The sequence below is a fragment of the Crassostrea angulata genome, chromosome 10 (assembly GCF_025612915.1).
Source record: "Crassostrea angulata isolate pt1a10 chromosome 10, ASM2561291v2, whole genome shotgun sequence".
NCBI classification, from domain to species: domain Eukaryota; kingdom Metazoa; phylum Mollusca; class Bivalvia; order Ostreida; family Ostreidae; genus Magallana; species Magallana angulata.
The window spans coordinates 33,716,048-33,742,797 of record NC_069120.1 but is presented as its reverse complement, the minus strand read 5'-3'; the positions used below and the strand labels follow the sequence as shown (position 1 = coordinate 33,742,797).

Sequence of the window (26,750 nt, the reverse complement as noted above, 5' to 3'; positions counted from 1 at the left end):
TTTGATGCATAATTTGCATTAAAAAAACCATGTTGAACCTCTATTTATTGCTTTTTGATATCATTTAACAACATTTTTGGTCAGCTTCGTGCAGAAGTTCAAGAATTATTAACATTCTAATCCCCAAATGTACAAGATGGCCGCACTTTTCCCTTACAGAGACCGTACAGCTGAAAAACATGTGTGTTTTACTTCAGATGTACCAATTGTATCGTTAGGAAATAGGAAGTAACGTTGACAGTGTTATTTCAAGTACTAGAAAATCCTTTTCACATACATAATCACTGTAATTATGAGCTTCCGGAAAATAACGGATCGTACAAACCGGTTTAATCATATATCGTTTATTTGTACCACGTGGATTTTGATTGACAATAATTGACACGTGCCGAAGTCAAAACTACAAGATCTTTGCCCGACTCGGTCATCTTGGAATACGATGTAAAAGGTACTCTCTAAATAAAAGACATCATCATTTCCTCGAATATTAAATGGTTTACCAATTTTGGTTCATTTTAACATATATAGCCATAAATATGGGCCTCACTTACAAAATAAGTTTAGTTTGTAGCAACCCTTATAATAAAAATTTTAAAAAAGAACACGCAAAATTCATACTTACAAAATAATAATTTTTTATATTTTAAAAATTTTGAACAATTATTGCCATGGAAAAGTAGAAAAGTCATATTTCTATCATCAAATCTGTCCAGGAGAATCTTCGTCAGCCCTGCATGTGTTTTGTTTATAGTAACTACGCATGCGTAATAGTATAGAAGGTGGAACCCCGTAAAACGTTCCGATGTATACATTTATGGACCATAAATAATTATTATTTTAAATGAAATAGTTAAATTGATTTAATTGAGAAATTCGCAATTTTCTTAAACTTTACTTGGTATATATTTATGAGTTGTATAAAAAATACCGAACATGATGGGGAGATTGTTTCAAGTCGGATTTTTGAAAAGATGCGCCCTACTGTCTCATTAAATCCTTCTCAAATGTTATTGATGTTGTAATCAGTTAATCTCATTTTCATTATATGGATGGTTTTCACGATTTATTAATAAATCAAAACTATGGTATCAAAGTACATATCTATTTTTCCCCCATTATGATTGAAATCATTCTGAAAGAGTTAAGAGTTAAAATACATTTACTATTGGTAATAAAATCATGTTTCATATCGACAAATTTTAGTTTTATCAATTCCATGTCTTTAACCTGTACATAACAGTGATGTGTTTTCTATAACTGTAATTTGCAAAATTGATAACACTGCATATAAGTTAAGGGTGAATAGTACATGTATTGGTACTGAATTGTTAAGAACCAACACTAAGCCACCAAAATGACAATGTTTACTTTCAAATATTTTAATGCATTGCCTAATCACTCCTTCACCATATTTTCAACAAACATTAATGATAATAAATTATAAAATGATCTTTTGTTATATTTATATAAAAGAGGCTAAATTAATGAACAAAAATCAATCTGAAACGTCACTTATTATCAATTTACTACACAAAAAGTGTTTTATTCATCAATTGTTAAAACACAGTATTATAAATATACAAACAACAAAGAATATTGACAAAACAAAACTGAAAGATACCTGTACAAGAGATCAAACTGCGTTTTGACGTCATGCATTGAATTATTATTGAAGACAACAAATTACATTCGTTGTAATTCAAATTGTTGTTCAAAATTATCATTTTTTTTTATTCTAGTCATAGTCATGCTAAAATATTTTTTCCAACTGACTTAGAAAACAATAGCTATTTATTGTGTCAATAGAAACTTCTCGATGATTAACCATCAACAGAAGCCATGATAGTATAACTTAGTTTTGTGTTTTTCTGTGTTGTGTTCCTTTGAACTTTACAAAGGCACGGTCAGAAATTGTTGACAGAGAGACCGGAGTTGACAAACACTATAAACAATGACAAGTAACAGATGATTTATTTATCTTGATATAATGAACGTTTCATACACACGTGATTTTTTAATTTACGTTTTGCTGATTCTTGGTGAAGTTCAGTATCAGCTTTCTTTAGATGATCCAAGGTCTTGATTGGTATTTTAACAAATTCAACTCATTCTTGACTGTGGGGATAGATCTTTTATGCAAATTACACACGAAGAAATGGTCTTGACTGTTAATCGCGGTTATTTTATTAGGTTCTGGCAAAAACAGCAGGTAATATAAGCAGTGTAAAGAGATTCTGAACACCATTGGAGAAAAATATTAAATATTTGATATTAAAGAACACAGGTCATCCAGTCCAAACACCCATAAAATTAGTAACAGGCATTTGACATGTAAATGCATTTCTATTCAGTTAAGTGATCTGTGTTTATTTCAGATGAAGAACCACAACATCTGGCTTTATTTTGTATTTTCCAATAATGTTGTTTGTACACATTACCAATGCTAGAACACTCATAATTGGACGTATAGTTAATCCAAAAATCAATGTTATTTCATTGAGTCAAACATACACTGTATCATACCTAGAAAACTGCCACTGTCCAATTTGGTTTATTCCTTGAATTGATTTATCTTGCTGAACATTGAAAAGGAACTTCGCTATTATATATCTCTGTAGCATGTTATAGGGTTTTTATAGTGCAACTACAGAATACATGTATGTTGATTCTGTATAACTTGTATTTTTTTTTCAGCACTCTATACTAAAGATTTAAAAAGTGATCTTTAACAACAAGCCAGTAGTGCCTTGTTTAAATCTACAATTAGTGAACAAAAATAATAAACCTGAATACATATCAGGATCCGCTGCATGTCATCAAGTCCGAATCATCTATCAATATTATCTAGAAATGTCGCTTTGTCTGGAAAGCTTAATAAAGGGAACCATAACAGTTGCCAAGGCAATGAGGACATCTCGTACGCAGTTCTTCGTGCAGTGATTACAATGTATGATATTTTAATCAAATTTCATACAGCGCGTCTCACTTGACAGTTATTTATATGTTTATGACTTTTCCCAATTAATTAAGAGATATCATGAAAAATAATAATAATAATTTTTTTTAAAAAGTGCTACAGTAATGTCAGAGAAAATTGCTTAGGTACAGCATGAATTAATCAGTGAAGAAGACTTTTAAAAAACCAGGATTTTGGACTGAAAGAAGGAAACGTTAAAATTCTTGCAACGTTAATCCTATGTTATTTTGTGATTCAATGCACCTGCAGCCATCTTGTTAATTAAGCTGGTATGTCATTTATCCCTTCTGATCCTGATAAATGAAGACTGATAACGCTAAACGCATTTCAGTTTGTTTTCCTTTGCATTGCTTTGGGTAACAAATACACGTACCAAAACTGGCAGAATCTAGACTTTGCCAACCAATGATTGTTTTTTATAGAAGAATTAATTCTATCTCTCAAAGATTTGCTTCTTTTTTGCGAAAAAATAGCAAAAAATTTCATTGTGAATCATATCTGCGTTGAAATATAAATGACTATTTTTTTATTGGTGGTGGGGGGGGGGGGGGGTTGGTTGTTATAGAAAAAGAAACAAAAAAAAATAAAAAATAAAAAAGAAACCAAAAAAAACGAAACGTACGATCGTTTGATATCGATCCTGTCGATTTAACAGTGATTAAATACAAAGACGTGGTAAAGTAATTCGCACAATGGATGTTATAGTGGAAATAAAACGTGCATTGACGATCTGTTATATCATAGCAATCAAAATATTGTATTGCAAAAGGTTGTTTTGTCCACGTTTTGAATAAGATATTAATATGTTGTGATGCATAGCAACAGAAACAGAGAAAAAGAAAGAAAAGAAAACAAGGGCTAAAGAACATGACTAAAAATGAAGGAACAAAATTAGAGGAAAAATTCACGTTTAATAAAAAAGAAAGATGAAATAGTCAAAACACAGTGCTTCAATCTTAAGTTTTATATTAAAGTGCATTTTCAGTAAACGGGGAACATTTCAAACAGAATTTTAATTTTAATCATGCACTATATTCATAGCATTAGCAGCATTTTAGCCATATACATGGCTACATGTTTTTGATGTAAATCAGGTAATTGTATCGAAAGATTCCGACCAAAGATAGACAAACTCAATTACAGCTACCGTTTCCTTCTTCTTAGTCGAATAGATATTCTGATATTCATGGAAATTCTACCCACTAAACATCACTAAATATGAACTTGAGATACTTTAAATTAATGTTTTGGGTTTTTTTTTTTAAATAACAGTAAATTGATAAGGAGGAAACATTCTTTTGGAATTTCTCTTCTTATCGATTCTCATTTTCAAAATTTCAATTCGATATCAATATTCAGTTGTAGATCATTTTAAAGTTTTGATAATTTTGAATTTTAAAACCGTACAAAATGCGGTACCTTTAGAGAAAATATGGTCAACAATATCTACCTGTAAAAAGTACACACAACAATATAATTTTTAAAAAATAAATACAAATCAGTGTAGTTGTCAGATGCAAATTTAGAATGATCGAAATTGTCTAGAAAGTGTATCAGAAATAATCTATTCCACTATTGCTTCAGTATCGTCTTTAAATAAATTAAACGATGGTAAGTCATCTATTAATTATTTTTTCTACAAAAGAAAAATTGTTAAAACTAATTGATTTTCGGGACGTCTTTAACGATTAACAATAATCAAAACAAAAAGTCCTGATATTTACCATACACCATGAGTATGCCTGTACTTAAGAATTAAAGACAAATAATTTTGACCAACTATTTGGTTATGCAACTGGGTCATTGATCTTTTTTAAATAACCATCTTCTTGATAATAAAAAATGACTTCTAAAACGTCGATTTTATCAATATTTAGAATTTACATCATAAATCAGATTTACCAACCGGCCTTAAACATTATATGTGTCATTAACTAGATTGAAATCAGATCTGCAACGATGGATAGTACAGTCTTAAATTATTATTTTTTTCAAAAATGGCTCGAATGTCGCATTGTTTTGTTGTTCGTATGATAAATGACCTGAACGAATGCCATTATCAAATTATACATTGATATGACACGCAAAATCTTTTCTCTATCCACAGACGGATTATCAGCAGAATGAATGTTGAGCTCGTAAATGATATTTCACCATTATATTCAATAGTTAATGGAGATTTTTTCCCCTGCCTCCTGTGAGTAGAGTTAAGCCCGCCATGTTTAATTGTACTTCTGCGCTGTGATTAGACGAACATCCGTCGTCTGCTGAGAATAGCACGTGTCAGCGGTTCAGATGGCGATCCATTTACAGTAAAGATACAGACTGTGCTTCAGCTTCCTTATTGGGCACGATAAGGTAGGTGTCTTATGTACATAGATTGGTTTTTAAATTATTTTAAGATGGGTTGATACAAATCTTCTTGTATATGATACTTGTGTATCCTTTTTTCATTAGATGATACCATAGCATATCCTAAAATGTTTTTGCAAGTTTTGTTGCTGTAACAAAGACATTTATACAAGTGTTATGTCAAATAAACTTAAATTTCTTTTTCAAATGATAATCCACTGTCAAATTGATTGATAAGTTTGACTTATTTTGCCTTTAATACTGTAAAAAAAAATTAAGGTACCGTTTATGAAATCTTGGTCGAGAAACGACACTATCTTGATTCATATCTCATAACATATGTAGGGTATTGTTCCCATGGGCGCAATTTTGAAGTCGATTCTTACGACTTGAATCGCCAGTGAATCATAAGAGAGTAAAATGGGCATGATTATACCATTATTTTCGCTCCCAAATGATTGCGTTATATTACACATCGACATATCCAGCTATTGACGTACATATGCAAGCTGTTATCATCTCAATTTTTTTTCAAGTACATGTACCAAATGAACGAGTATTGTACTTGCTATAGCTACATTTAACTTACAATGATATTTATCTGCTTTAATTCGAACCTTCTTTTTAAGAAAAAAATATTTCTAATAAATATTTACGAGAATAGAAATCATGCTTTATTGCGATATGAGAAATGCATGACATTCACATATGTTGGATTTAGTGCATTGACCAAAGGCAGTTAGTAAAAGTTTATTGAATATTTTCTTTCTTTTTTTCTTTACTTATTTCCTCTTTGTTAACCAGTTTTTATTGATTTTAGAGCAGAAAAAGCCCAGCAGAAACAATATCAGATGTGGTTTAAAAGGCAATGCGTTGGTTATCGTGTTATAATGCAAGGGTTTCACGTTTTGTCTTATTAATTGAAGATATACGGCAGCTTTTTCTTTAGCATCTTTTAATCCATCAAATCCAGATGAAATAAGATAAAGAAATTGTCAATTCAATCTCTCTCTCTCTCTCTCTTTCTCTCTCTCTCTCAGACTGTGCAAAGATAATAAAAGTAAGCCATTTTTAGTTCTGGATGGAATGTTCAATCAAGAAAATCAAATGGCGGTGATAATGACAGGTCAGTTTTTAAAATATTTACCATACGACACGCGTGTTTCAAGAATTGTTTGTATCCCTTTTATCTCTTTAATCATTTTACCATTGATAACTAAGCTTTCTCTACAAAGGAACCTAGTTCTTAGTGACAAAAGACATTAACCGATTTCAGGTGCTATGTTTTAGTTAGGTAATCTAAAAAATCGCACCTTCTACACGCAAAACCACCATAGAAATGAATATCTTGAATAAAACTTGTTCGTAAAACAAGTTGAGCGATGTATCATTGCTGAATGTTGTTCATATATTTATTTTTATGCTGACTCAGTAGTTTATTTTAAGCCAAAGACTTATGCTTATGTTTTGTGGATAAAATTTTAAAAGTATGCCCAATGTACATGCATTGTAACTTTTTAAGAACACATTTTAGAAATAGGACCATAAATCATCCTAAGGTGAACATGAAAATACATGTTCATGCAATTGTTTAGATATAGAATTTCGCCTTTCAAAAGGGAGGGGTCAATAAGAAAACTGTAAGTAGCTATATATTACGTGTGTCTTTAACACTAAGTCTATAAATAGTTACTGCACCAGAAATGCAAATAATTTCAGATGGATACTTTATAGCTTGACAATTTTGAATTTTTCAAATCAAGACCTCCGTTGAAAAGCTCGGTTTCAGAGGGGTGGAGCGATCAAAATAGGAATACAATTATGCATATATCAACATGGTACAATTTGTCTATTTTCATGAGCATCCTTATACATTATCACTGTACGTTTTGTATACACATTGACACGGGACCAATTCGGGACATCTAGATAGTTGTAAAGATACACATAGAGATATTAAAGTGAAAATTCTTTTAATTTTTTTTAGATCTAAGAGGACTCGGTGGTCGTGGCCTTTTTAAACTGTATTGATCTCCTTTTTAAGAAGAACTCTATATACATGTATAAATTTAGGAAATGCCCAGATTTAAACGGTTAATTATACAGATTTTTTTTCTTTACCACATAAAAGTTTATACCTTAATAAATCATATCTTAAAATTCTAGGCGGATCTGATGGTTTATTTTTTGACCACCCAGCCTCCTTAAAAGATCTTCAAAACTATATTTGTATATTTGCCCAAACCCAACTAAAGTGTAGAACTGTGACTTGGATTCAATAATTGAACCCTAAAAGGTAGTAAACTGTTACAATGAAGAACAAAAAAGGAAATTTAATTTTCCAACTTGAGATGGAAGTAAGCAACATAAGACAGCTTTTCAATGCCATTTATACCGTTGCTCTAGGAGGGTATTTAGAAACCTCAAGATAAGGGTTCAGATATCATACAATCTTCAAGATAAGGGTTCTGATATCAAATAGAAACCTCAAGATAAGGGTTCAGATATCAAATAAAAACCTAAAAATAAGGGTTCAGATATCAAATAGAAACCTCAAGATAAGGGTTCAGATATCAAATCGAAATACATAGGAAAATTTCTAGTGAAGAAACGAATGATTTTATGTGTACAAATTAAATGGACAGTTTGAGAAACATCCAAGTTAAAATCATGATACTGCTTTTTTCGGATATAAAGGGACAGAAAAGGGACACTCAAATAAATCATTTAAAATAGGAATTTGAACAAATGAGAAATGTTACCATTTTCGGTGAATTATTGCTACTGTTCAGTAAGATAGCTCTTGCAAGTTTTGATAACAAAGATCTAGATCCTTTTATCAATATAAAGAGATAGAAAATGCATTTCAATTTCTGTTTGACCTTTCATTGGTTTTTACTGAAATTCTCTGAATTTGCAAAATGCTACAGCAAATTGATGAAGAATAAATCTTAATGTGATCAGGTGGGCAGAAGATCGATTGTCACAACAAATTTGCAACTAATCACCATCACAGTAGCTCGGCGCATGCACCACTCAGTCTGCTGATCGCTTACTACAGCGACTTAGTGTTTAGTACAGCGACTCTCCTAGCTGCCTTTCTGTTTCTCAATCTTAATAGAGAAAGATAAAAAAGCCATCGGAGGTTGAACGTTGAGATAGTGATCTTCTAAAACTTTTTCTCTTCCGTTTGATGTACGAATTATTCATTATTATACATCCGGTACAAAAAATGCTTTCTTTCTTGTTTCATACGGGTTACAGACTACAATACCCGCCTCTGCGTATTAAATTTATATTTTTTTTACAACGATCAGATCCGTTATAACCCGTACGAAACCAAAAAGTACTTTATAGTGTAAATCAATACTGTATCTTCTTATAACTGATCAATTACACATGTACATGTAGATTTGGTCAACATATCACAGAATACCAGTATTGCGTAAAAAGTAAACAAACCTGTAATTTTTTACTTCGTCCCTTATCCATACTTGGACATGTAAATCGTTGATTGGCTGATTTAGAGATGCTTTAATTTATGTCATTATGGTAATTGTAACGATTTGATTCTCATAGGAAACAAAGCAGGAATGTTCCCTTGATGTAAAACTATGTTCAAGAATTGAATTCCAATATGAAATACTTTTATCTCATGGGAAATATGATAATTTCTGTATGATCTTAAAAAAGGTAAATATTTTACTTTCAGGTGAGACACACTGAAACTAACGTGGCTCTCTAGACCATGATATACCATGTGGTATAGATATGAATTTTTTACGGAACTGCATCTTAATGTTTGCACATTGTTTACTATCTTTATAGAAATTCTTTGAAACTCAAAATATAACCCCCCGAATATTTGTAATGGCCGTCAAATGTTTTGCACGCACTTGGAAATCAAAAGGAGTTTGATTTGCATGACACAAGGTAACTTCCTTCCTATAATTAACATCTCAAAGCTAATGTCTTGCTAGAGCCCAACTTTCACTTTGTTATATTACAGATCCTCTTCCCTTTTTTTCTTTTAAGGTATTTTTTCAATTAGCCAAGACGTTGTTTTGAAGGATTTTATTTGGCCTATGTTTCTCCCGAGCTCTAAAACATAATTACATGTTAGATTTTAAATTCGCTGAAAAATTGTGCAAAGTCATGGGGGAATTGCCATTTCATGTGACCAATCCGACGAGGTATCTCACCAGAGAATGCAGCATTTTCAGATTAAATATGTCCTCCATTTAGCAATGTTTGATAACTTTTAAAAGGTGGCCCGACTTACCAAGATATTACAAGATATTCAATCATATTTTTGAAATTTGTTTTCTCAATTTTAAATGAGATAAGTTTTCATATATTTTAAATGATTTTTTTTTTGGTTCAAACAAACTGGAAAAAATTGTTTTAAGTGCAAACAAAGTATCCTAGAGCTTTATAAGTGGTTACAATCAATGCATAATATAACTAACTTTAATTACATAAAAATATACAAGTCAAAGAGAGTAAGGTCAACTTTATTTTCTTTTAGTTTCAAAATACTGACAATGGCTCAATAACAGCACGGGACACATCTTGTGTCTGAAGAATGTAGCATCAACTCCGTTAAAACATTTTGGTCAAATCTTCACTTTCCATATAAACGTACATGTATTTTCCATTACAAGTCATGTTTGCTATTACTTTGTAAACGCCTGGATAAAAGACATTTATTTACTTTCTTCATTTTAATTTATCTATAACGTTTAAGGAACAGACCACGGCTTTGAGCTTAGCATCGGAAAAACATTATTTGACACTATTTTGACACATTATTTTAAACGTATACTGTAGTGCCAAAAATACAATAACTTTATCCTTTCATATTGTTCGACAATTGAAAAATCACTCATAAGGGAACTATTGTAATATGATATAAAAACTGATTGAGTTTTTGTGGTATTGCATTACGTTGTTCTTTTTTGGCAGACGGTATTTCTTTTTCTAACACAGTTAATATTTTTTGGGTTAGTAATTCTTAATCAATAGCAAAATAAAAATGCTGTATTTTTCTCAGTTTTGAGATATTTGCAAGTTACGGAACGGTCAGTCGACAAAAGGTTTGATAATGAAACCCAAACAGATTTGTCATATTGAGAAACAATATCTTTTCGAATTTAAAAATGGTTTTGAATTACATGTCCATTTATAACTGCATTCGTCCTTGTTTTGCCTCCAAGCATCAAACTACACTAATGCACCAAAAATACACTAATACTAAACACCAATGGTATATGCTTCAGCTCAAATTGTTGGTTTCTGTTTAAGCAAAATGCAAATAACAAGATAGATGACAGAATTATTGGAAATGATTTACCTTATCATTGCATTGCACTGATTTTGTCTATATATCACTTCAGAATCCATTTAGATTGTAAAATGAATCGTTGTCTTTACTCGTGAATCTGATCATGACTTATAGATAACACTTGTTAACAGATTTATATCTTATTTCTAAACACCTAATTCACGATCCACGACAACAGTTTTTTTTTACTCTCTTCAGAATGAAGTGAGGGATAATCACAAATCTGAGCTCTTTATGAAATCGGTATAACATCATTTGATGCGTTCAGAATTAAAAGTATCTTCTCGGCCTTCTGAAGACGATGTAACTAAAGGTAAAGATTTTATTATGAAGTTTTTTTTTAAAGCTAAGATTATTTTTAGATGTATGTTATGCAGATTTAGGGGTTTGATCAATGCTTTTGTGTTTGCATGTCAAACGGCGTACACCTTTGACAAGAGAAAGCTGTCAATGTGAAAACAAACCGGATTTTGCCTTTATGTGAACAGTAACCATATTCCATTTGTCAATGAAAAAATCAAAGTATATCTATAATCAAGTATAGATTATCTCTATGGTTCATGATTGTACAATTAAAATACAAATAACTTCCTATCTTGAAAACGTTATGAGGAGTTATCAATACCAAATGGGTACCCTTTTGGCAGCCGAACGCCATTTCCACCACTTTCCTACGGAAACCCTGTTAAAAATGGTGAGATAAATGTTGATGGGCCAAATGTTTTGCTTTCCATACAAGAGCATAGTCACGATACGGGCCTGATATTTTCAACATTTAATTTTAATTTTCATTTTTAGTGATTAAAATGTTTAACAAAGGTATCAAAAGTTATAAGCCACCTATAAGCGAGAAACAGAGCTCACTTCTCATTGTTATAAAAATAAGGCTTGTGCCATGTTTTCGTATCGTAAATGTAGTTTGTTTGAATAAATTATATCATATTTTAACAAATTGGAAGGCGGCAAAAATTTAAAATTGTTGATAGTGTTTATAATTCTGATTGATATTAAGTGTTACCAGTGCACTACCGATAGAAACAAAAACATGACACCAGCTAAGTATACATTACAAGGAAGAATGAGATCTAATTCACCCTTAAAATTCAACAATTTACTTTGAAAATGCTGGTTACCAATAAGAATTAGTCCAGTGAAGCAATGTAAACAATAGATGTTTATTAGCAAAATAAAATTTGAAAATGTTCAGCTCAAGTCATTAATTTAGAACCAAAAAATTCAATTTCAGATCATATCTAGGTTTGCCAGAGTTTTCTGATATTAGTAAAGAAATAAAATAAACTTAGCGATACTAGTATTTGAAATGTATTCTATTATAGATGCTTTAATATGTATACTACAGATGTATAATATATATGTATTTATGCATGTGTGTGTTCCCTAAAAGAGTAACAGTAGCATCAAATTAACCTCTTGATGACTTCTTGACCTTATTGATAACGACTTCTTCTTTGCAACACCATAATTATACATTTTGAATGTCAACATGCTTATCAAATGGCTAATGTGACGTGTGTTTTGAACTTACCCACTGTAAACTGTGACCATATATCATAATGACGAGGTGACAGATGCACATAATCCTCAGCCAACTGTCTGCTAATTCAGTTATTATATATCGATTTTGTGTTATGGTAAACTCAGGGATTTGTGATGCTGCTGCTGTGCATTTTAGCATTAAGGTTTGCATACCAGTTTATATGCTATACCTGGTATATTGATACCTTATTATGCTGATACCTTATTTTGTATCAATTTGAGATATTTAATCTTTGGTTTACTTTTCTTTCATCATTTCAAATATTAATAAAACACTGCACATGTATAAGTCGAGTGCTTTAACATTGGAATGTTGTGTTTTTGTCAAATGAGGGCAGGTAAAATTTTCCTTGAATAGCACACCTCGACAAAAGTCACAGTAAATCATTTGATTATAAAAGAGATAAATGATAAATTAACTGTACATATGCCAAATAAGCGAAAAATTTGCAATTTGATGATAAAAATGAATATCTAAAAAAAAACACCAATTGAGTAAGTAACAACAAAAGCCCCTGTAGAATTTGAACTTGGGATGTACGGATTACATGGCCGACACTATATCCACTTGGCTATGGAGTAAATTCGAGTTACTGTTGATGAAATCCTTTTTAAGACCAATTCTATGTAAGAATCAAAATGCGGTGGCCACGCATAGTCACAGATTTTCTTCATACTTAACAATTTGATAGACTTTGGTGAGTAAAAAAGCTTAACACCATTTGTTTGTTACCATGGTAACTGAGGGTAACGATGTAAAAATGGCATTTTGATGCTTATTTGAGAACATATTGTGAGTAATGTGCAGAACTTGGGGTTTCCAGGGTAGAATTTATTATTAAAAATAGTTGTCATTTTTCAAAAGAAAGGAAAAATTCATGGAGAAACGCATATTTTTATAGCGTTTCCATGGTTACTAAACAGAAATTTTAAAATCTGTTTTCTTCATTTAATTTGAATAAAATGTGCAAATTTTGGATATTTTGGTAAACACTAATATGATTGTGTTATTAAGAATTTAAATATGAAAATTGAGAACCGTTGCTATGGTAACAAGCTTAAAAATAAGGAAAATTATAATATTTTTTGGCATCTTTGAATGGATATAATTCACTTAAAGTGAATAAATATATAAAATCAAATGGTGAGAAAAAATAAAGTATGTCCTTGACTTTAATTCAACTTGAAAAAAATCTTTTCAAAAAGTAAGAATTTCTACGTGATTTTTTACGCAACTTAATTTTCCATAGCAACAACATTTCTCTGTTGCATAACAAAGCTTTTTGTGGTATATAATGAAAACAAGTTCCAACTAAAACAATTGCAAAAAAAATTCTAATATCGGAATTAAAGCATATCAAAATCATCTTCAATTTCTCAGTTTTTTCTATTTTTTGGCCTTGTTGCCATAGCAACGAATGACAATTTTCATAATAAAATATTTATAGATATTGATATGGATGTAAAAATTTAACAGTTTCCCATTTCGGCTAATTAAAAAAACGCAAAAACCTGATTTCAAAAATTTGTAACGGTTTCCATGGTAACATTTTAAAAGTATTGGTTTCTCCATCAATTTTCTGATATAATTGAATAATTAAAAATAGGACAAAGGCTGTTTTATGTCTTTGATAGTTTACACTATTGGGCAAAACCTTCCAATATGGCTTCAAAGTAGGTAAGTTTTGCTATTTTTCCATCTTTAGCCTCGATTACTATGGCAAAGGTTACCCCTAGCAACCAACTTTCAGTGGTTTTTTGCGTTTTACACCTAGGTGTGTCCATGTATGAAATATAAGGAAAATTGGTGACTATGCGTGGCCAGACCATTTTATAAATATTTGATTCTTACATAGAATTGATCTTAAAGGGCATATGGTAACGGTTTTGGTCAAATTCTATTTTTTGTTTTCATTATTTACAATGCTTTAGAAGTACATTTTTAATGATCAAATAAAATTTGAGAGTCATTCGTAGAGTTATAAGCAAGATACGGGGCTCAGAAGTTTTTGTCATGTAAACAAGGCTCGTGCCCTGTTTTTGTTTACATAGGTTCAATATACCAGTAAAAAGTCTTTTTCCAGCTTATCTGTCTATCTTATTATTTATCTTAACTAAGATAAGCAGTTTCTAACGTTTTTAACACATTAGTTTTAGGTTTTAAACTGATATTTTTACTTCAACGTTCAAAATGTAAACAAACGCTTTGTTTACATAGCGAAGAATTTTAAGCTCTATAACTCGCTTATAACTCAATCAAATTTCGGTGGCCTATTAAAAATGCCTTTCTGGAGCATTGTAAATATTAAAACCGGAAAAATAATTTTTGACCAAAATTGTGACCATGCCTCATTAATAAAACAAAATGCCGTTTCGATCAGAGGTCAGCGTGTTTGTAATATGTGTTATTCCACCTGGACACGATTTTAAATGTAAATTTCTTTTAATTTTTATGTAAAAATTAGTTTACTTTAATTTGCATTTTGAATGGATCACCAAAATTTGAATATAAGAAGTCATGTTACGAGCAAGATATAGAGGAAAGAAGTCGTTATTATGTAAACAAAGCTCGGGTCTTATATTTGTTTACAAATACTGTAGAGTTAAGAAATTGCAATTTCTTTGCCAAAATAACTTGTGGAAATAAGATAAACTGATTCGATGGGTTCATAAAATAATAATTTCAGCAACATTAGATTGAAACTTACATCAATACAACTAATATGTAAACAATTAACAGGACTCGATCTTTGTTTACAAAACAAAGAATTCTAACCTCTCTAACTCGCTTGTATCTCGATATTTGACTTTCCAATTTTGTCAAAGCATTGAAAACATCTATATTAACAATTTTAGATATGAAAATTGAGAAAAAAATGAATTTTGAGCTCTAAGTCCCCTTAATGTCTGATTTTGGTGACAGATTCTCAAGTTACCGACGCACCCTCTGTTATTGTCACACCTAGCAATAAACGCCTCTCACCTGATCGTATTGTAAACACCTCTTTTAACAGTACGACAAGTTAATAGCAACACTTTGTCACCATTTCTGTCGAAACCAGATTGAACTGATGGGATTTAGTATTGTTTTTATTCTATCACAATATGGAATCTAAAGACAATAAAGAGTACTTCCAGTATCTTCGTCGGGAGATGACAAAGTTTGAACACCGGAAGTAAAACTTCATGTATACAGTCAGAAATTGGTTATAAATTATCTGGTGGATAAACTGATTAAAATCAGTTCAAAGAGAAAACAGAGAAAAAATTCACAAAAAGCTAACCCTGCAATCAGCCAAAAAAGTGAAGATTAACTACAATATGGAAATCAAAGCAATGGTAGAAATCAGTCATAAAGCACATCTTATAACAAGAGGCCTACAGGCCTTTACGGTCACCTGAGTACCCGTAAATGGGCCTGTCAGGAAGTGTCATGTTTAGATTTTGAGAATCAATGTGGAGTCTAAACTCTAACCCGAGACTCCTTCGACTGTTACCCCTGCTTTTATAATTTGATATTTGCAATCACCAATTCATAAAAGACGGGACAAGAGTCGGAGGAATCTTGGATTATCAATACCCTTTGTATGAGTAGGAAAACAGAAAAAAAACCCAGATGAAAATATTACAAAAACTTAATTTTCACCATATGGCTATATTGGTCCTAACCAAGGGCCTGAACCCCTGCTGCAGGGGTCATAAATTTCACAATGTAGGTAGAAGGCAACATAGACATGATAACCATGCATATACTTTATCTCCCCTGTCGTGGAAGTAGAGAAAAAGATTTTCTATTAAAATTAAATACATGTTCACTATATGACCATATCGTTCCGCCTAAGGGCCTTAACCCATGACCCAGGGGTCATGATTTTTAAAACAATTTTGGTAGAGGGCTTAATGAACATCTTAATCACGCATTCAGTTTAGTTCCCTCTAAATGGAAGTAGAGACGTCGATTGTCTTATTTTACGTAGAGGGCTTTATGAACATCATCAAATACTTATGGGAGTAGAGTAGATTTTCGAAATTTAATACATTCTCATTACTAGTATATGGCCGTATTGGCCCCGCAATTAAGGTTGAAGGTTTTATGAACATCATAACCATGCATTTATTTTTCTCAGATTTATTTGTGAGTAAAATGGAAGATTTTTTTTAAAATGTGGCATTTTTGGCATTTAAGGAGGCCGACTTTAGTTTGCATTGCGCATGTTTTTGCGCATTCTAATATAATACAGTTGATTAATACTTCTGATGAATTTTTTTTCGATATCATTTATAAAATTGAACACAATAAACAAAATACAGATAAAAATATTTAGATTGTTAAAGGAAATTTTTATTTTTAACACGATTTTTACATTGTGCGGTAGGGGAGCATTGCCATTGCGTTTTTATGACGTTATGATAAAATGAAGCTTTGTAGGAGTACGTTATAAGAAATAACATAAAAGAAAAAGTAAAAATTGTACGCTATTGAAAATTTATATACAGAATGATGTTATCCTCGAGGACATTTTCCTTATTTTTGGAATGAATCCATTATACCAATCATCATTCGTGATGATCCAAATATATAGCAAAATTTGGTGCATTTTAATATTTTGAGATGGCCCCCACTAAAAACCAGACGGTAGAATTTTGTGTTTTTTACATATAAGGTAGGAAATGATATTACTAATCATATATAACAATTTGAGAAAAAAAGCTATTGTAGTATTTTTTAAAAATGCTTTGATGTGCGGAAAATGACAGTTTCCTATATATTCCTATAGTAAATGTACCTCTATTTTGAGATGGTCCCTAAGAAGAACCAGGCGGTTGATTTTAATGAACCTTCGCAAATAAACAAGAGTTGGTTTAAATTACATATGGTTAAAAAATAAAGAGTTATGCTATTGTAGTTTTTCCGCAAAAAAACCCAAATCGGCCTCCTTAAGCCCCCGCCCATAAGGTCCCGGATGATAATGTCATATCTAATTTCATTTATTCTCTCTTATCCTAGAAATGCTTCAAACTAAATATTATAGTAAAACATGGCCTTGTAGTTTTCAAGAAGTTAAAATGTTAAATTGTACGACGCACGACGACGGACGAAGACCACTGACAATTATAGGTTACCTGAGTGACTCAGGAAACATAAAAACACAAAAAACAAGCAGATTATTTATTACAGTTCTACACAAAGGCGAGCTCTGAAAACACCAACCACGGGAAAAAAAAGATTTTTAGAATTTTTTCTTTATCTTGCGTCTGCTAGATTTTAATTAAAAATTACTAGTAAAAATTGTTAAATAAAAATGACATGCAAACAAGTCTATCATTTTGTTTTCAAAATACGTATACAGATGCGTAAATTTTTTTTTAATTGGGTATTGATTTTATTAAGAAATAGAATAGACTGCAAACTCCTAATGACAAAGATGAAGTAATTTGAACATGTTATTTCCGGAAGGAACTGAACAAAACAGAAAACTAGAAACTGGAGTATGTAAATAAGACGTGTGTGTACGTGATGCTAACCAACTGACAATCAAACTGTTTCTGCTTATTTGGGTGGATTATTTCTTGATCGATTGATTGACTTGCACGGACTTACCTTAGACATCCACGTAGGTACCATGGCAACCTTCACCTGCATGCATATATACAACTGGTTGTTCCTTCTGTGTAACGTGTTAATCCATATAATAATAATTACATATTTTTACTCATTTTTAATTGACAATTGATTAAATGATTTACAAGTAGATTTAAATACTTGTATATACAATAAAATGCTTTTTAATGTGATTTTACAGCATCACAGAAAAATGTAAATAACCCGCTAACGCGCGTTATGTAATTTTTTTCTGCAATGCTAGCTACCTTCATACCACATGAGGCCAAAAGACAATATTTTCTTCTATAAACAAATACCCATGGGGTTGTTTTTTCATGCAAGGCAATTTTATTAGTAAACAAGCTTTCACTAAATAAAAACCTGCGTTATTGGGGACTTTTCAAATACTAGTTTATAGATATAATTTTATATGTACTTTTAAGTAGTTTCTTATTCTAAAAAAAATCAGATGTTTATATAGCAACTGACAAAGCCGAATCACATTCATACAAGTTTACATCAATTTTTCCTCGTATGGATAGAGTAATTACAATATGTAAAAATGCAGTTTGAGCTTTTCAACCTGCCTTAAAAGCAACATTTTGACATACTCAGTTCGTAATAACGCGATAATGTTAATTCATATACAATGAAATCTAATGTTAAATAGAGCCGAATTTCATACCGTGTGATCGAGGAACTTAAGCTTTAGTGAGAGCACGTACTGCAAGTAATCCACGTACTCATGTCAGACTTCCAAAAAGCCACACTCCATCAGTCTGCAAACCTCGCCTGATTCTGCCACCACTGTCGTCATTTTATTCGATGAGGTACGAATCGGTCTAGGTGACCCAAATGATTCTTCTGTGTACAGAAGTTTCTTTTTTGCAACGTTCTGATCGACAGCATATTATGTTTAAGTTTTTTTATTGCTCGCTACCTGCACAACCATATGAGCAACCAATGATATCATTTTGCAAAAAGAAATAATTCTGGCTTGGTTGCTCTCAAAGTTCATAGTAATGCTTGTGTAACGGAACTGTAAACATATCTAGAACCCATTTTGTATCGTAAATGGCCGCAAACATTTCTACATAAACAATCTATATATACACATTCAGAAACAAAATAAAATGTTTTACAGCATCCATAAAAATATGTCCTACAACTCAATTTAGCACCTTAACTTATTAAGTTGCTATTAGTATTTTGTCGAAATAAACTACTGTATTTGTCGACCTTTACATTGTGAATATCGTATTTCCTGTCCTTGGATCTTTATGCAATGCACGTGAAACGTATTTGACGCTAGCTTTCATGAAATATAAATCTTCATTTTAAGAATCGTTATTTTTTTAAGCCAGAGAGAGAGAGAGAGAGAGAGAGAGAGAGAGAGAGAATAAACAGTATAAATGTATCGTTTTGTGGAAGATACCGGATGTAAAAGAAAAGTTTATCATCATTTCCTTGATTGCATTGTAAATTGGATTATTGGAGAATGAAATTCATAGGATCGATATCTTGTCTTGTTACCCTGTTTTCCTTTCTTTCATTAAGATTAATGAAGGCTTTCTCTCGGATTTTGATGACAGTTGTGTGCTTTGGTAACTCTGTTCTTCGTCAAACGACACGGAATGTCATAATACATGTATACTTTACATGATCTGTCGTACGTCTATGACAGGATATTATCGATAATTTTAAAACAAGGAACTGCCAGGGTGAATTTCAATGAAGATAAATTAATTTCTTTTGGGATAATACCAAAAAAACTTATTCCGTCCATTGATGCAAAGGAGATTCGTGGCATGAATAGAAAAAAGATTCTCTATAAGACTTGTTTCATTGTTATTAAATCTTAGATTTTGTTCCCTGATACATTCATTTTTGAATCATTATTTCGTACTTATTGAGCTTTGATGCGCAACACCGGTACGCCAAATGTATTGAGGTCGATCTTTAAAAAAACGCCATTCCTACATGGATAACTGCTTTATTGCAGTAAAATCATAAAGGTGTTAATAATGTTAATTAAAGTACCGAAGAGCTGACAGGAGTTGATTTTATAGATGTTTATTTATTTTAAAATCAATGATATGTTATTTTGCATGTCAAGTACAGGTAGTTTCTAATTTTCGGACTTTTTCGACACAAGAATGTTGATAAAACCCCATATGAATCATGTTAAGTAATATTTAAAGATGGAATAAATTCAATCAAACTATGTATCAGTGATAGAAATATTTCTGGAAAATTTATGGATCCAAGCAATACTGAACTCTCGTCTCGTTCAACCAAACACTCGGCTGTCGCTGTTAATCCCCGACGAGCAAAAGAGACTCTCTGCTTGTCGGAAATTTACGGAGACAGCCGAGCGTCGAGTTGAACGAGACTATATTGAACTCTGGCGTAAGAATACATACAACTACAAAAAATATCTAAGCACAAATCATCGCCGCTGACAAGAATTAGTTCTTGAGAATAATTGATAAATTCGAAATAATGTTTGCTAAAGCATTGTTTTTCAAGGAAACATATTTATAAATACCTTGAAAATAATCAGATTTTAAATGGTTCGTACCATTTAAAATCTGATTATTTTCAAGGTATTTATAAATATGTTTCCTTGAAAAACAATGCTTTAGCAAACATTATTTCGAATTTATCAATTATTCTCAAGAACTAATTCTTGTCAGCGGCGATGATTTGTGCTTTGGTCCAAACACTGTTTCACGTTCGGTTTGTCAGAGTAACTGCATAGGAGAGTTTATTAAAATCAACTCCCAAAAACTGTTAATTTGTAATGATAATGCAAATCTTAATGGTAGTGAATTGTTAAGGTATATTTAAATGTATAACGACCACATTTTGTACCTTGTGAATGATAATCATGATATCATTTTGATGGTGTGAACAAATAAAAAATACTCTACCAAAAGAATTTTCAAAATTTTGATTATGGTCCAATTAATTAGTCCTTGAATTTTGCATTGAATTCCATGAGCAGCATTTGTTTTGTTAAGAAATTATAAAAAGTAACTTAATATTCGTAAAACTCTCTTGCATAAACTTTTTTTTATCAAAATATGAAATAAAATGAATCATTTACCGCAGATATTTTGCTGAAATTAAAATTTTCTTTTTTTCATCAAGGGGAGATAACTCTTTTAAACATTTTAAGGTGCAAAATGACCGGCTTCTTATACATTGTCAGTCATGTGAAGTTGGTTCATTTCACTTTCATTGTAACAGTTATCTAGCAATACATATTTAACTAGTTTAAAATGATTCAAAATTGTTCAATATCCCTTCATTATACATTGAATACCTTGGTTCCTTGTTGAGAAACATAGAATAAGTGATTGTTTGATTGATTTATCAACTCGTTGATTGGCTAATTGATTTATCCATTTCATTAGTGGTTGATTAATTGATTGATTGATTTTTTAATTGATTGATTGATTGACTAATCGTTTCGTTAAATTGATAATTACTTGAGTGGTGAACGGCTGGTTGAGGGTTAAATTTTGATTTGCAGAGAAACATTTCTTTTTACAAAACACTTTAATAATTTACTAGTCTTAGATTTGCATTTCATGTAACTTATGAAAAAACCATAGAAAAAGAAAAACTTAATACAAAGACGCTAAGGTATTTTGTAATTAATCATTTCAATGGCATTTCACAATTCACTCTGCACCCGGTCTTCTTTTTCCGGTTCAAGTCTGAACAACGAAGTACAGATAACATTTTCTTGACATTTAAAAAATAAATGTGTTTTAGACTTTGCTAATATCTGTAAAAGGATATACAAAAATTCTATGCACATGTATTATTTCCTACAGCAACTTTTACAAGAAAAACAAACCACAAAAGCTAGGAGGACTTGCTAGCTACAATTTGTGTTTCTAAACCAAGTCAGTGTACCTTAATCAATAAAACTCCTGTGGTAGGGGTTGTTGGTAACTGTTGGAGCTTACTGATCAATCCCAAGAAACCATGCGACGTATCCGGTCATGTTTTTTGGGATTAACTTGGACGGTTAAAATGTGATAAAAAAAATTCAACGAATCTTCTTAATTTTATAATTTCAACACTCATTACACACTTCAAATCAAACTGACGTCACTATTTAAGGTCAAGAAGAAGAAATGGTCATAAAACCACTAACATTTAAAACAAACAGCTAACTACTAGTATAGCACTAGTCACATCTACACAAATCAAAGTGTATTATTATTTTTCAGAAACTGCATTGTCTCTTAGTCAATTTACCTCTTGCATTGTTATTGATGGATTGTTTTGAGAATATTAATGCAATAAAATGTTAAAGTGAATATGAACGTATGAACTGCAATCTATCTTCTGCTACCAAATTCCATGTTGCTTGCTAGCCGTTGCAAATCTTAATGCTATAATCACTGTTAATGTTTTGTTTTGCTACTTTCCTATGATTGTATTCAATTTTTTTAAAATGTTACTGAAAGCAATTGTGTTTATGAAATTATGAACGTAACTAAGGATTGTAAGTAATAACGTTTGATCATCATAGTCAACAGCAATAAATTATGATTGTTTTCTCTCGTATCCCATTAAGAAGACCAATATCGGCAGTTATAATGGAACTGTACAGCTCATAAATGTAATGACAGCAAATTTTATAAGCAAAGTCAAGAACACTGATGCCTTCGTCAACAGATTTATTGCAGTAAGCTGCCTAGAGGAGATATAAAAACCTTGTGAAGTAAGTTGATGGTTCCTATTAAGTATCTGATGATATAGAGCAAATTAGCCGTGTTCAAAGCTAGCGACTTCGGAAGCCTTATGCTTCTCTTGCTCCTACTTCATTGCTTTCGATGAGCTGGTTGTCGTTGGTGTCTCTTTGGGCTAAGTTTGAATGAACATGGTGTTTTTCTCAAATTGATTTTGCATCAATCCTATGGAAAATCAACGGCTCTCTTTGTAAAACAAGTGCCTTCAATGGACTTCAAATAAGCTAAATCAAAATTGTTAGATCTCTTCGTAAGCTTTTTGTTTGAGTACAATTTCAAAACAAAAATTTGATATATAATTTGATTTGTGACTTTGTTTTAGAAGAATATTGCAATATTGTTTAATTATTGCACGGAAGGAAAGGTCAAACACTTAGGGATAAGGTATTTGGAAATCAGTCGACCCCAGGAATACTAACATATACTGCATACACGTTGTCTTGATGAACATTGATTAAGTTTCTGTTTTCATAGCATATTACCGGTATATCCTGGGGATATACTTGGTAGTGAATGTCCTTCCTGCAATATCTGAGTGTATTACTTTTGTTCATGATTTTTAAACCATTTCCATGATCACATTTTCAAGCTTTCTCCCGAAGAACAGGGACCAGGTGTAGATTCGATGTATTCTTACGAGTCATGTAATATGAGGTCTCCTCTTTGGTATTTGAAATAGTGTACCAGTAATTACTCCTCAAAATGAAAGAGAATATTTGAGAAGCTTTATTCACCTGCTGCGGCGTCCTCAACCCACGCTAGCTCGCTCACTCTGTGCTATAACATTCAGATGAAATTGACTTATAAACCCTTTAGGATAATAGTTCAGGACTAATCAGAGAATCCCATTTGCATCATATTTCAATTTTGCATGCGATGATCACTGATCAGTCGAAGCCAAAAAGTCATCATTTTGAGTTGTATTTCTAATCATGCTGATGGAAATAGATATCAAGTGGTTTTTTTAAACAAATATACCCGTGTTGTGTTTCTCTGTTGAGGACGAGAATAAAGAGCCACAATCACTAACAACATACCGAATCAAAGTGACGATTTTGACAAATATACAATTTTGCACAAACCAAAAAAAAACCAATTTAGAAACCTGAATTTTGCATTAATTTTTCGAGTAGTGTTTGTTTTTCATGATAATTTTATCAAATGAGAGCAACCTTCATCCGTATATTGGTGATTATCAAAGTAACTTTTAAAGACACATGCCGAAATACATATGTAAGTAGAGTAAATCGGTCTTCTCATATATATAGCAGCAGGTTGTGATATTCAAGACAGTTTCGCCCACTTGTCTCTATGTTTGCTTAAGGAAACGTCAATAAGACTTCCTTTGCCGTTCGCGGCATTAAAAACAATTTAACAATATAGTTTCGCTCTGGAACAGAAAGGCAAAAAGGGTGTATTTTTACAACTCCACAGCAAATGAGGCCTCTCTAGGTAGACTTATAATTGTGATCACTTGAACTTTTCACATTGAGCATTGAGTTTTCTCTATGGAAATCATGTAAAATGAGGTTTCTTTTTGTGTAACTGAATGTTGATTTTGTTTAGCGACTTTTTTTTATAAAGTCCCTATCCATTTAATCTGCTTACAATGTTATTACGGCAGTGGCATCTTATTGCTTTACCTTTTCAGTCGCACCGATCATCCCCCTGTTGACTGGAAAAGAGATAATGGATCACAGATGTACTCTACTACAGAAATCTTGATGTCAAATACAGCGCGAGGGGATACTGCAAAACGGTAAATGTCAGTTGTTTAACTAAATCAGACAGCATTTTGTCAGGGCTAGAGTCAGTCCTCTTAGATACAGAAATTGATAAAAACAGATGTTGCAGCAAACAAGGCGCAAAGAGCTGATAGCGTTTGAATAGATAAAGCTGTGCTATTTGGTCTCCTCGAACCATTATATTTTCTATATTAATGGAAATTGGATTTTACGAAATGTGGTTTGAAGTGATAAACATATTGATGATAAATTTCTCTTAAATCATTGTTATGGTCTTTTAAAATCACTTTGATTTTTAATTTAATTTTTCGTTTATTCATTTTATTAGTGATTGAATTAAAAAATGATGGACATAACCAGCAAATTACGTTTTCGGATTAAAACCTCCAATCAGACGTTTGAAGCCATGTTGGACAGTTACAAGTCGGACGATGACGACATTGGGGCCTTGTATTACGTAGTGGCTGTCGTCATGATCTACGGTCTCTCCATCGTCATGATGATTGCGTCGCACATACGTAGAAACAATCAAGACAATCAGTTACGGAGCTACCTTAAGGAGATGTCCCTTCTTCGCAAGAACGACAGACGTGAACGAATCTTTACTCAAGTGGCTAATGTGTCTACAAGTGCTAAACCATTACTGACAAAGTCTCGAAGCTCTGGTAAGCAAGACTCGGACGAAATTGAAACTTTACAAGAGAATGATGATGAGTTTAACGACATGAGGATAAATAGTAATAGTGACGAAACTTGTGATTCTGTGTTTCAAATGTCATGTGACGAATCACCGGAAGTCGTAACTTACTACGAGGCTCAGAGTCGGATGTGCAGCAGGACCAGCAGTGCTCAAATTCAAGTTATTGATGAAAACGTCCCATTGTGACCCATCGATGTTGCGAGGGCTTCTCCTTTCTGTCTTTCTTTTGATGAAATTAAATGAAACAGCACAACGTTTACCAGAAATCTTAACAAAAATACGTTTAATGTGATAAAAGTCGTTTTCTGTCTTTTATTTTGTGTATACTAGTTTTCTATTCAAGTACGTGAGTGTTCAATGGCAGAAAATTGGAAATCTATGTAGACTACGTGAAAGTATTTGACTCGACGGAACGCAGCGAAGTTAAATTTTATCTTGTGAAAAGTGTCTTTTCTTTCTTGTGCAGTATGAATAGTTGTGCATCTACATCCCTACCAGCTCAAATGATATAGGGAATTTCCGTGTATTTACTTGTTGTTTGTACTCATAATCCAACGGTTTTTAAAATTCTATGAGAACTCGTGAAGTTATAGATTGCTCTGTACAAATATTGAAGGTATAACAACTTTTTAACACAAAGGTAGGCTAAAGAAATGAAATGCTGGTAAACAGGTTTTTATTATGTTCATCCTTTTGGTCAAAATCTACCTTCTACCTATGAACAACTTAGCCTTGCTATAAATTATCTTACTTCTTATTCTTAAGAACTTCAAAACGTTATTTTCTCCACAACCCTTTGAAACTTAGATGTAGTATGCAAGCACGTAGAATCTCGGGGGGTATGGGGGGGGGCTGACGCTTTTCTCATAACAAACATTTTTCTTCAATTGACATGATACAGAAAGGGAATTATCGGGAAGTTGCCCCCCCCCCCCCCCCCACTTTTTTGAAAAACAAAGTGAAACTATGGAAATTAAGATTAGAATTAAAGTTATTATAATAGCATGTATCCCCGCTACCCCCCCCCCCCCCCAACCCGGGTTAGGAATTCCATGATTTTGGAAGTGGTATTTTTTGCTCGTCAAGAGTTTTTTAATGAGTCTACCCCCCCCCCCCTTTTCAGAAACGATGCTATGTGCCTGGACTATGTTAAGCAGCATAACATATAATTTTCTTAATTTGTAATATTTTTTGCATGTTAGACAATAACACTTTCAATTTATTGGAAATATTCATCAACGTCACCAAGTAGCACACGCCCTGCATTTGAATGATCAATGTTTGTAATAGGTCCAAATCATTTAGATAATCGTTTAATTTTTCTGTCACTGTAAAATACTAATCTATAGACTAAAATAGATTATCTAACCTTAAAACGACCGTCGACTTTGGCCACGACTAAACAGACTTCTATTATTTTTCTAGAATGTTCAATTGTTGGGATACAAACTGATATTTCTAATGTATGGTGAGTCATCACTTCATGATTTTGTTGATTGAAATTGGTTTGTTTTCCATTAGCTCAGAGTGCAAAGACCAAATTTTTACGATGAAAGGCATTAAAGTTTTAGAAAGTGACTCTATTTGAAGATTTTGTAATGCATACACTAGTTAAACCCAATTTACCAGGATTCCAAGTATTAAACCTATTTACAGATTACAAAATCGATATTAAGTTAATTGAGTTTACATCTTTTG

At 32.0% G+C, this 26,750-nt stretch overlaps 2 protein-coding genes across 2 annotated transcripts in view; one reads left to right on the top strand and one right to left on the bottom strand.

Annotated features, from left to right (window-relative positions):
- The window catches only part of LOC128167101 (probable proline--tRNA ligase, mitochondrial), a 117,495-nt gene that overhangs the window by 56,071 nt on the left and 34,674 nt on the right, over positions 1-26,750 (bottom strand). The window lies entirely within an intron of this gene.
- Positions 5,106-25,856, top strand: LOC128167102 (uncharacterized). Its single transcript, XM_052832636.1, has 3 exons — positions 5,106-5,335; positions 24,259-24,366; positions 24,681-25,856. The coding sequence occupies exon 3, from the start codon at positions 24,696-24,698 to the stop codon at positions 25,236-25,238; it is 543 nt and encodes a 180-aa protein (XP_052688596.1). The 5' UTR covers positions 5,106-5,335; positions 24,259-24,366; positions 24,681-24,695; the 3' UTR covers positions 25,239-25,856.